This window comes from Mus pahari, chromosome 22, assembly GCF_900095145.1.
Source record: "Mus pahari chromosome 22, PAHARI_EIJ_v1.1, whole genome shotgun sequence".
NCBI lineage: Eukaryota > Metazoa > Chordata > Mammalia > Rodentia > Muridae > Mus > Mus pahari.
Genome location: NC_034611.1, coordinates 11,776,122 through 11,788,717, shown reverse-complemented (window position 1 = coordinate 11,788,717; position 12,596 = coordinate 11,776,122). Strand labels below are relative to the sequence as shown.

General features: G+C 45.2%; 1 protein-coding gene across 4 annotated transcripts in view; it reads right to left on the bottom strand.

Annotated features, from left to right (window-relative positions):
- Nucleotides 1-1,998: 1,998 nt before the first annotated feature.
- Nucleotides 1,999-12,596, bottom strand: part of Rgs20 (regulator of G protein signaling 20) — a 148,948-nt gene continuing 138,350 nt past the window's right edge. For all 4 annotated transcript variants that reach the window (XM_021222191.1, XM_021222193.2, XM_021222192.2 and 1 more), the window contains 2 exons: nucleotides 6,809-7,043; nucleotides 1,999-3,032 (listed from right to left, as the gene is read on the bottom strand). In XM_021222191.1, the coding sequence (XP_021077850.1) occupies nucleotides 2,844-3,032; nucleotides 6,809-7,043 (424 nt within the window). In that variant the 3' untranslated portion in view covers nucleotides 1,999-2,843. The remainder of the gene's footprint in view (nucleotides 3,033-6,808; nucleotides 7,044-12,596) is intronic.

Genomic DNA, 12,596 nt, shown 5'->3' with positions numbered 1-12,596 from the left:
ATGGCCTCTGCATCAGCTCCTGCTCCCTGCCCTGCTTGAGTTCCAGTCCTGACTTCTTTCAGTGATGAACAGCAATGTGGAAATGTAAGCTGAATAAACCCTTTCCTCCCCAATTGATTCTTGGTCATGATATTTTGTCCAGGAATAGAAACCGTGACTAAGACAGCATGCTATAAGTATTTACTGTAATCTACATGGATGTGTTCTAAATCCTCACAGAGTGCTATTATTACCCCCTAGTGCTACCAAGGAGAAGACATACCCAAAAATTGTTACTTACTACCCACATCTGCTGGCATGCTTACGGAGTTGGGGTACTCTGGCTGGGGAACCCCTGCACTTGCTTACTGTGTTCTACTATGGGAAGAGGAATGGAGAAGAATTCAGGGAGTACACAGAGTTAGGGGAGACCCATAGAAGAGATGGGAGTAGGGTTTCCAGGAAGAAATCACCCATGATATGAAGATAAGGTTGGAAATGATGTGCTTTAGGGCCACAGATGCCTTACTAGAACAGTCAGAGCACCTTTCTATGTGAGTATGAATAGGGAGAGATGGGGTGGAGGCAGTAGAGGGATGCTGTGAAGGTCTAGTGAGAGGGTGCCAACTGTGCTAACAGATACAGGCTTGTTTGTATGGGTAAAACAGAGCAAGTTTACAGTGTGGGAGAGCAGACCAAGCTTAGATAAGTGGATGTTGCTTTATCCCTAGGAAATGCTGCTTTCCCACTGCTTGAAAGATCTGTCCTTATGCCACATCTGCATGTTATTTCTTCTCTCTTACAAGGCAAATCCTTTCAAGCCTTCTTTGAGACTCATCTCTCTGCCCATGCACATAAGGGCTTGTCAGCAGTCTTCATGCTTTACCTCCCCAGGGATTTTAAATTGTCTGTGTGCTGAAAACTACTCCTCCATATTAGAATCTATGCTGTAATTGTTAATGCAGAGTCTTTCTGTATAGTTCATCCCAGCTTCAAACTCAAAATCCTGCTCCAGCTTCCTGTGTGCCAGAAATGCAGGTAAGGGCAACCACACTTGGCTCCAAGCATAGACTCTTGGCCATGCAGGTCCCTCTACACAAATGAGTATCCTTGTATATGCCTTACAATTACCTTATACCTCACATGTCCTTAACTGTATCATTTGGAGTCACCCAAATAGCCTCTTCACCTATAGTAACTATTGGCAGGACATAGACAGTCTTGTTCTATAGGGTTAAACTCTGGTGGAACTTCTGCTGAAATCTTTTTATAACCTTTAAAATTCTTTGAGCTGGGTTTGCTCCATCCTAGGACTTATAACAATACATTGTAGGTACCATTGGCATGTAACCCATTGGAGAATCGCAGTCATGGCCTCTGCTCAGTGAAAATAATGGTTGAATAAAATGGGATCAGAAACATATGCAAGAGACTGGCACCATGAAAAGTACAAGGCTCATTATTCTCTGAAATGAGTTGAAGGAGGTGAGGAGGGATGCTGGGCTGTGTGTATTCGTGGGTTCGTAGACAGAGGGAGGGGTGAGGGACAAGCTCCATGAAAAGTTAGAGGTGAGAGGGTTTGTTGACAATGAGGGAAAGGAGTCTTATTTGGGGTTGAGCTGCATAACAAAGCCAATGAAGCTGTTGCAGGACCAGGCAAAGGGGAGGCCAAGACTTCTCTACAAGGGTGGAGCTGGTGTGTTCTCTGTAGATTGTCTAACCTGCTTCTGAAATCTGTCCAGTGTGTTATATTCCCCATTTGTTGTGGTCATGGGATTGTTCAGTGTGGCTTAGGTCTATAACTACTTTTACCTGTAAACTATGAAGTCATCCTATTTGCTGTGATTAACATAATATCTTGGGATCTAAAGCCGGATCACTCATCTGGATGATGAAAATGTATTGCATGCATCCCTACACGATCCACGTTCCTCAGTAATCCCAGATGAGATAATACAAGATTGAGAGAAAACTCTTGTGTTTCGTTTTTTTTCAGAGTGAAAATATCCACCTTTCTTTCATTAAAAATTAAAATATGTTTATTTGAGAAATTGTGAACATGACAAGCTTTGGACTTCAAAATTCACTCTTCAGCTTGATAGATTCTGATAATACAGTCAGTCACCCTTTCACTTAAGTGTTGCTTCCCTTACTACATATCTGAGAGTGACCCATTGAGAGCATGGTGTGATGGTGTGTTCCACCAACCATAACGGATACACACACACACACACACACACACACACACACACACACATACACACACATACACACACGTTTGGATGCATGCATGCACAGAGGGAGGGAGGAGGAAAGGAAGAGAGAGAGAGAGAGAGAGAGAGAGAGAGAGAGAGAGAGAGAGAGAGAGAGATTCCATTTTTACAAGGAATAGTCACATCTTTGTGAATTATGACTCTCAGTCCTAGCATGGTACCAAGTGAAGTGTTCAGAATGAAGGAAGGGTTAGTTGAGAAAGATTTGAATGCCGTTTCTTTGGAGGGTAATGCAGGATTGAACTCATGCAAAACAAAGTGTTCCCATTTGCTCTTTGTACATCTATGCTGCAGGCAGAACAGAGACTCGTATGTGCCCTGCCCTTGAGAACATGCTACTGTTATGTGAGTGTGAGCATACTATCTTTCTAAGGCAGGCATAGCCCCCACCCCTTTTTTTCCGGTAAGCATCACTAAAGGCAGCTGCAGTTTCCGTTGTGAATCTATAGCTTTCCGTGGAGGAAGAATCTGTTATTCCAACAGTCCAAGAACCACTGGAGCACAAGACATCCTATCTCTAAATTCCCTGTGCTAGATGTAGTCCATGAGTTATTTTCTTGTTTTATTAATAATAAATATATTTGAAAGCACCTATGCTTCAACTGTTTTCTCAGTTAAGGACTTAAGCAAATCCTTATAGACTGTGGAGTTCATGAAGCGGGGATAGGAATCTCTGTGCATTAGCGTGTAGATCTGCAGTTGAGCGTCATCGAATATGTGTTGGGATGGATCCACCATGTTTCTGTTGATAACCTCTCGTACTCGGGAGTCCAAGCTGACCTGTGGAGAGAAGCAGCAGCTATTATGTCTTGTTGTAAATTCACCCACATTCCCAGAATCATTTTATCGTTCAAAAGACCCCACAGCAAACAAAGTGTTCTAACCTTCTGAACCCTAACTGCCTGCACAGCTGGGGGCAACTCACAGGTGAATGAAAGGGGACACTGGAGTTTCAGCAGCACCAGTGGCCCCTGGAAGGCCCGGGAAGGAGATTGCTGGCCCGAGGCCAGAGCACTCAGCAGGTCATACGGAAGTCAGCTTACTATTTCTCTCACATCGGAAGGAACGTTAGCTCCTTAGAAAACCACACAGCTTTGCTTCTTTTAATGAGTGTAGGATGGCCTGTGAAGATAGAATGCAGCATGCACAGGCTCATCCCTGCTAATGAAGACACAAACCTGGCACTGCAGACTTCTGCCCGATTAGAAACTGGGTGTAGGTTTCTGGTGCCAGTCCAGGTTAATAGGAAGCTGTCTGCAAAGTGGAGTGCTCAAATCACAGGGCCTGAGAGCCAGTGGCATCCAGGTTTCTATCCCAGCTGTCCCTGCTGTATCTATAGTAAGTGTGAATTCCTCTAGTGAACTCACATTGGGAAATGAAATAATGGTTGTTTTCAGGACTGTTGGTTTATGAGTATTTTTATTAGAAAGAAAGTGCTTTCATATGTAGCAGATGTGTAGCTTGGTCATCATGCAGGTCCCCTAACAACTGGAGCTGGAGGTGTCCCTGAATCTGTTGCCAGTCTGTCCCCCTAACTGGGTCAGCCTGTCTGGCCTCAGTGGAAGAGGATGCACTTAGCCCTGTAGTGAATTGATGTGCTTGCTGGGGAGCTGGGGATGGGAAAGATTAGTGTGTGGGGTGATACCTAGAGGGGGTTTCCCCTTCTCAGAGGGGAAAAATAAATAGATAGACAGACAGACAGACAGACAGACAGACAGATAGATAAATTTAGAAAGAAAAGAAATAAAGTGCATGAACACTAGCAAGCTCTGTGAATGGAACCATCCGTTTCCCCAGTTGAGTGTGCCCTGTAGATCTCTCATCGCCTTTTCTTTCTACTGGTTCCCTCCCTGCCAGTTTTTTTTTTTCTATTCCTCTCCCTCTCCCTCCTTTCTGGATAGTCTCACTATACAACCTTGAACTCAGTGTCCAGGGCTCACATGATAGGCATGCAGCACTACCCTATCTCCTTACCACACAGGTCCCCTCCTCTGCTATGCTCCTGTTGCTGGATCTGTGTCACAGCCTCCCAACTTGACCTGCTGGAGTCCACCCACCATCTCTTCCTGCACATTCCATGATTTGGCCAAGGGGTTCTTTCTAAAGTGCAAACTCTATCCTGACACTCAACTGTGCCTTGCCCTGACTTGTTGACTCTCTGGATGAAGTCCACGTGTACCAGCCCCAAGGTTATGCTTTTGAGCCCACAGTCATCTAAGTCCTCTATTTTCCAGCTCCGTTTTTACTATTCGGCTCAGAAGGTGTCTGAACCACTTGGGATTTAGAGGAGAAAGCTAGCATGCTCTTGTTTCCTCTTTCTGGGACAGCTGTTTGTCTGCTTTGCCTAGAAGTCACTAGAAGATCCTCATAGTAAGCCAGAGCACTGTCTACTGGGGAGTCCTGTCATAGAGCCAAGCTGGTATTTTTTGGTGTGAAAACTTAAAATTTTCTGTAGTTCTCAAACAAGGCACAAAAAGTCCCTTGTTCTGTATAAATTTGCCATGAAGAATTTCCCTTTTCTTTTATTTTTTTTTAAATCCTGATTTATTTATTTATTTATTTATTTATTTATTTTATTTTTATTATATGTGTGTACACTGTAGCTATCTTCAGACACTCCAGGAGAGGGCATTAGATTTTTTTTTTACAGATGGTTGTGAGCCACCATGTGGTTGCTGGGATTTGAACTCAGGACCTTTGGAAGAGCAGCCGGTGCTCTTAACTGCTGAGCCATCTCACCAGCCCAGAATTTCCCTTTTCTAGGTCTGCTGCTGTTCACCACAGCTCCGACAGTTTGTTGGCACCTTGCATTGTAGGAACAGTGGCTGCTGTTACGTTCATAGCTCATGTACCACAGCACTCTCGCCCTGGGCTCAGCTAGTCCTAGCCCCAGGATGTTTTCATTTCCTTGAGGTTTTGGTAATTTCCTTTTCATTATTCTTTGTCCGTCTTCATCCTTTCTTCTTCATGACTTATTCTACAGTGTCTTGTTGAGGATGCTGGGCCATCCCACGAGGGATGCTCCCAAGTCTTTCTGCCTCCGTGAGGTCCCTGACTCCAGGAGAGAATTCTGCTTTATGAACCACAGTCTTAGCAGAACGCAGCAAATGGCAATGATTGTGAACTTGGTGATATTAGGCTCCTGAATTAAAAAATCAACCTAACTTTCAGGGCTGCAGATTTGGAGGAATAAATGCTAAGACGCAGGAACCTGCTTCATCTCACTCCTCTGGCATTTTTTGTGATATTAGGAAGATGTCATGAGGGAAAACTTCCCAGTTCCAGTACTCTGTCAACAATGCTCTAAGTAGAAAGACACCCCCCAAAAATTTTACTCAAGATAGGGGGATAATTTTATTTATATAGCGCTGTGCTTTTAAGCAACAGGAAGACCGGAGAAGTCTGACTCAGCATGTGAGCAGCCCTGGGTTCACCCTTAGAACCGTAAAACAAAGGAAAGCCAGTGTCAGTGGGAGAGCACCTGGCCTCCTCTGTGACAAAATCTGCTGAGAATTATGGATATGTTTTCTAGGGAAAAAAAAAAGCTTCATACTTTTTCAGGGTCTGCTGGATGGGCCTGAATGCTACTGAGTGTGAGACCATGAAAGGGAGCATGATCCCAGGTTGAGCTAAGGCTAGAAGCCCTGGAGACCCTGAAGGGACCGTAGGAGCTTCGCCCGGCTCCCACGCCCCAGGTCCCTGTCACTAGCCGCAGCCTTCCATAGACTTGTGGCCCTCAGTCATGTAAGAGCAACGCCCCAAGCCCCTCCACATGTAAAGAATGTGACCTGTGGTCACATAGGCTCAAGACAGATCTCCATGCTAATGCGGTACATAGAGGCTTGGAGGGCTTAACCAGTAAGCTTTCCTTACCAGACATTCCTCCCTGCAAAAGGTATTTACTCAGGCCCACCCCGAGGAGGGTGGTATGGTTTTACCCATCTACTTTCCACCATGGCAATAAATGATTTACAACCACAGACTGTCTCTTTTCATCGGGATCTGCCATGGGGAGCCATGGAGAAGGCCTTTGCCTACAGAGACAGTCTTTAATCTCTCAGAGAAGGCCTCTCTGCCCTTCCAGCCATGACTGCCACCAAGCCCAAGACTGTTAAGCCAAGGCCTCTCCCTGAGGGACCAGCCAGAGCGCGCCCTTCTTTACCCTTGCTGCCCCAGGGTAGATCTAGCCCCCTAGCCCAGATTCTGTTCTCAGTTCTTCCTTGACTTCCAGTGGTCCCTGTATGCCCAAAAGCCTGAGAACCCCACGTCCCCAGACTCTTCTTAGACCTGGGTACACCCGAACCAGCTGTCCCGTGCCTTAGACTGTGCTTTCCCACCCCTGGAGTGGTGTCCTCGGGCTTCACCTGCTGGAGATGGCATGGGGTAAGCACAGTCAAACCCCCACATCCAGCTTCGCCCAGCTCTATGACAGAGTGGACACAGGACCCACCAACCCTACAATTGAGTGGATAGAGCCCAGGACTGTGCAAGAAGCACTTAACCAAACAGTGACACCGGAAGTTTAGGCTCTAATGAGGCTCTAATGAGACACACACCTCTTTAGGAGAGAGAATAGAAATATAGTCTTCATATATTATCCTTGCTTTCTCCTCAATAGTGCTTTTATTAGCTTCCCTTTTCAGTTCTTCACAGGCCATCCAGAAGAGCATGTTTTCTTCACTGAATTCTGTTCGAAGAAATTCCCGGAATGCATTTCTTCCAGCTGGAGTGACCATCAGGTTATCAAAAGACTGGGCCCAGGCACAGACTTCTTCCAGAGTAGGCGTGGGGCTGAGCCGTTGTCAAATGAAAAGGAAGAAACGAAGATGTTACCAGTGGTGATCCAGCTTTTGTCACATAGCTTTCCATCTCTGATATAAAACACTCAAACGTTTGGCTCTTTGGGAAGGGAGAGCACCGTTTTTTACTTCCTTGAGCCTTTGTCAAAACACAAGATAGATGCCTGCAAATGGCTTTGCTGCTAATGGTTCTGCTGGTGTTAAAGGCATGAGGCACCACAGTCAGCACACTGTGACTTTTTGACCAACCTTATGGCCATACTTTGTTTACATCTGGGTACATCTGACAATACTTTTTTTTTTTTTTTTTTTTTTTGAGACAGGGTTTCTCTGTGTTGCCCTGTCTGTTCTGGAACCTGGAACTCACTCTGTAGACGAGGCTGGCCTTGAACTCAGAAATCTGCCTGCCTCTGCCTCCCAAGTGCTGGGATTAAAGGTGTGTACCACCACTACCCGGCTCATGACAATATCTTTAAACTACAGAAATGAAAAAATCCTGTAACCACTTGACAAAAACTTCACACTTCACACAGGTCTACCAGAATACGTAATGTCCATTAAATAGTCCTCAAGGTTCATGTAACATTTGCAAGAGAGAAAATAATATACATGATATAAATCCAAGTCATGAGGGATGGTAATGAAATGATCAGCTAGGAATTTGTCCTTGGCTAGAACATCATTCATGAAGAGAAGCCACTCATCATGAGACAAGGGCTGGACTTGACCTTGGGCTTACCGTCTTTGATTTTGTTTTAACAGTACTGAGATCAGAAAAGCCTAAACAATAGTGACCCTAATATTTTGTCTTTTCACAGCTCCATATTTGAATGTTTCCCTGAAGAATATATTCTGTGGCTTTAAAGGGTTTTTTTGTTTTGTTTTTTATAAAATAACCAACCCATTGTCTTCTGTGACTCGCTCTTCCCTCCTCATTAAGTCTCTGCGATTTACCTGCTCTGTGAGTAGGACTCCAGTCTCACTATCTGCTTTTGTACAGATTTTGGTATTGCTGGTAACGGGAGCCTCTTAGATATCGTATAGACGAGGAACAATATACTTCTGAACTACTTTGTGGAGTGGTCTATAAAAATCTTACAGGTACAATGTTGATTCTGAATACAATGTTAACTGGTTGAATTGTCCCACCTAAAAGCAGCCTAAACGTCAAGAGTATAACCTTATTTAGAAATAGTTCTTTGGGCTTAGTGTTTAAGAGCACTGACTTCTCTTCCAGAAAACCTGGGTTTGATTCCCAGTATTTACATGGTGGTTTATAACCATCCATAATTCCACTTCAAGAGGATCCAACACCCTCTCTGGCCTGCTGGGGCACCAGGCACTCATGTGGTGCACAAACATGCAGGCAAAACATCTACCTGTCTATCTAAAAATAAATTATGAAAAAGAAAAAAGGAAATGGGTTGACGACACTCTGGATCTTGAATTTTTGGTCTTGGAACTGTGATATAAAATTTTTCTGATGTTTTAGGGTAGTTTTTAATAATAATTAATATAGAAAGTAAGTGTAGAATAGCGGGTAGTGGCAGACTCTGGTCAGACTGAGTTTGAAAGGAACAGGGAGGCTGGTGAGAAGGCTCAGTGGGTAAGAGCACCCGACTGCTCTTCTGAAGGTCCGGAGTTCAAATCCCAGCAACCACATGGTGGCTCACAACCATCTGTAACAAGATCTGATGCCCTCTTCTGGAGTGTCTGAAGTCAGCTACAGTGTACTTACATAAAATAAATAAATAAATCTTAAAAAAAAAAAGTAAGGAACATTATTTCTCCAATGCCACAGTAGTTTTGATAAAGCACAAGTCACAGTCTATGCTAATCAGAAAAGGGGACTCTTCTAGGTGAGCAGAGCTTGCCAAGGAGAATCCTGGCTCCTTCCCTCTTGCCTGCTGTCCCTGGAAGAGGACAGTCAGCAGAAGGCAGCACTGATCCTCACAAGTTGGGAGGCTGTGGACCGAGTACTTAATCCCTCTTGAATACTGAGAAGCAATGTTGTTGTGTTTTATAAAACAGGGGTGAAATGTGGCAGGAGGGAACACCTCACAGGGGCCCTGCCAAGGTGTTCCCCTGGACAATCAAGCCATGTGACAGGCTTAGTACAAAAGGATGTTTACTGGGGGAAGGGTGCCAGGGAGCAGAGCAGGGAACTGGAAAGGGGTAGAGGCAAAGGAAGGGGGCACAGAGAAGGACAGAAAGAGAGAGGAGAGAGAGAGAGAGAGAGAGAGAGAGAGAGAGAGAGAAAGGGGAAGAGGCTAGCTAGGGGCTTGAGGAGGAGGAGGAAGGGAGAGATGGAGGGAGGGAGAGAGGGAGAGAGAGAGAGAGAGAGAGAGAGAGAGAGAGAGAGAGAGAGAGAGAGAGAGAGAGAGCGCTCATACCCATGCAAGCCAGGCTCACAACTGGCTGTTATTAGGTAGCTGTTGGGTGGAGTGTAGAGAAACTACTTACAAATATAATGTTATGTCTGCTAAAGAATTACAACAGAGTAACAAAAAAAAAAAAAAAGAATTACAACAGAGTCACATGTGGTGAATGCAACTAAGTATGAGTAACTAATACTTCAGCCTATAACATCAAGTGCATGTAAGTGCATGGTACCTGGTACCTGAGCAGATTGACAGCAGGTACAACCAAGTGTATGAATACCTAGGACCTGAGCAGATCTTCAGTCAGAGAAAAGACTATTATAAGCCTGGGGCTATGACTCCATGGAAAAGCACCTGCTTAGCCTTGTAAGCATCTGCACCAAAAAGCAGGTATTTTATCACTTTCTGTTTATTAATTGGATGTGACTTCGAACAAAGCCAAGCCAAACTACACTGGACATGAGTGCCCTGTTACAAGTGCCTTGCTTCCCTTGATTGGCTTAGCTACAAAAACTATTATTAACCCTGCTTTACACACACACAAAATAGAGATAGAAAATGGCCATTATTAATCCAAGGCTGAAGGTTGAGATACAGCTTTCTGTACCTTGTCTGTGGCACAGAATACAGTGCTCTGGGGTCTGCGAGACACCTGCTACTTCTAACAAAGTCATACACTATGGGAAGTGGGGCAGGGGGTGTTGCTGTATCTCTCCCAGACTTTGAAAACCTGGGCAAATACACAAAAGGGAAAGATGGAAGGAAATTTATGTAACCTGGTTGGGCTATTATTCTATCTGCAAAACTAAACAAGTTAATAATATAAAACTATTTGAACAAAACTATTTGGATATTTGTTAATGTGTACAGTTATAAAGGCATAATATCAAGAACAGGAATAAAGGAGCTAGAGAGATAACTCTGCATTTAGTAGCACAGGCTGCATGTGCACACTAGAGATTGATTCCACGCATGCACGTGGTGGCTCACAACTTTCTGTAATTCCAGTCTCAGAGAGGTCCCAACATCCCTTTTTAGTATCCACAGGCACCAGGCATGCACATAGTGTACATACATACATACATACATACATGCATGCAAGCAAAACACTCATACAGATAAAATAAATGCTTAAAAATAACAAGATAAGGGATAGATGTAAGAATAGTTAAAGGAAGATAAATCAATAGAAGATTTGATAAGAGAAATTGTTAGCACCTGGCCTAACCATGTGACCCTGGACCTGCGATGCCAGGACAAAGACCCTCAATCCCACAACTCACCTGGCTTAGTCCCCACCCTCATTGGTGTGACGTCATTCTCTGTATAAATTAGGGGATCACCCCCTCCTCGCTCTCTTCTCCTCTTCTCTCCCCTTCTACTTCTCTTCTCTTTCTCTTTCTCTCTCTCTTCTTCTCTACCCTTCTACCCGCTTCGCAGCTCCCTATCCCTGCTTAATAAACATATATATATATATATTAATATTGCTTAATAATATTAATTAAAAAATTGGTGCTGTGACTTGGATTGAATTAAGGGGGGAGGGAACCAGCAGCTAACAGCATCAGGTGTGCCCAAGGGGCACCCCAGCAGGATGCAGCTTTGGTCACAGAACACATCCTCAGTAAGATTCCCATTGCCTTGATTGTAACTTTCCCTCCTCCCTCTGAGCCAAAACTCTTGGCAACTCCACTTCCCTTTGTGTTTTAAATCCCAGTCAAAGGGATTAACTGCTGTTAAGCCTTTGCCCCCAAGCAGTTGTCTGAGAATCAATCCAGGGCTTAAGCAAAGGCCTAAGGGGGGGAGGAGGGAGGAGGGAGGAGGGAGGAGGGAGGAGTGAGGAACGCATTTGCCCGCCACTTCCACCACGTGACCCGCCGCTGTCGCAGGGCACAGAAACTTTAAACTAAGCAAGCTGCGCCATTTCCACAGCGCCTTATAGACCCGGCTTCCATGTTCCCATTTTATCGGTTCGCAAAAACCTCTCGCACAGACACCGGCATACTATTGGTAGGGCTTGTCAGCGGGGCGGGACCCCCGTTCACGGAACAGAACCTGGCCAATTCTACCCGAGAACTAAGGGACTACTGACTCAGCTGGCATAGAAGGGACACTGCCCATCTGCAACTTGCTCTTTTGGAACCTGCTCTTTCCGCACAGGTCCCCAGCGACTGGCTGAAATCCCTGGCTAGGATAGAGCACTTCCCACAGTAAGTCCGGGACTTACTGGGTAGCCACTAGAGGTCCTCGTGATGACTTGGGCACTCTAGCCTGGCTGATTTCCTTTTTGGTTTCTGAGTTGTTCTCTGGGACGCTGGTAAGAACACCAGGAACTTCCAGAGCATGGGCAACAACTTGTCCTCAAGCGTACCCCCAGATACACCTCTGGGATGTGTCCTAGAAAACTTTGAGTCCTTGAGGTTCACACCTCCCTTAAAGGCATCCAGATTGATATTCCTCTGCAATAAAGTCTGGACTCAGTACTCACTCGATGGCCAATTAGTGGCACCTTAGACCCAGTTGTTTTAAGGGATCTTAATACATACTGCCAGCAAACCGGTAAATGGGAAGAGGTTACCTATGAAAAAATCTTTCATCTATCTCTGTTCCAATCCTGCTATGTGTTCTTGCTGCTCTCCAATTCAACTCCTGTTAGCCATGAACCCTGCACAACTCCCACTGGACGATACTACGATACTGGACCCAGTGTACAAACAACCTCCTTTCTGCCGTAGGCCTACTTCTGTGCAGTTTAGAACCCAAGCTGCTACCTCGGTTTCCCCCCACTGAGACTCCCCAGGGCCTGTCACCCCCAGCTCTCCCCCTCCTTCTGCACCAACTACAGGCCCCTCCAAGCGTTCTACTCTGGCACCCACCTTCACACCACCTATTACTCGCTCTAAGGCCACGACCAAAACCCCAAGTGCTCCACCCCTAGAAGAATCTGACTCAGCGACTGTCCTTCCCTTATGGGAGGTTGCGGGGGTAGATGGTCTGGTCAGAGTGCACGTCCCCTTCTCACTGAGTGAACTCTCTCAGATAGAGAAGAGATTGGGCTCCTATACTTCTAATCCCTCTGCCTTCATCAAAGAATTCCAGTGTATCACTCAAAGTCGTACAGCTTGACGTTTCATGATATACACATGATACTTACTAACAATTTG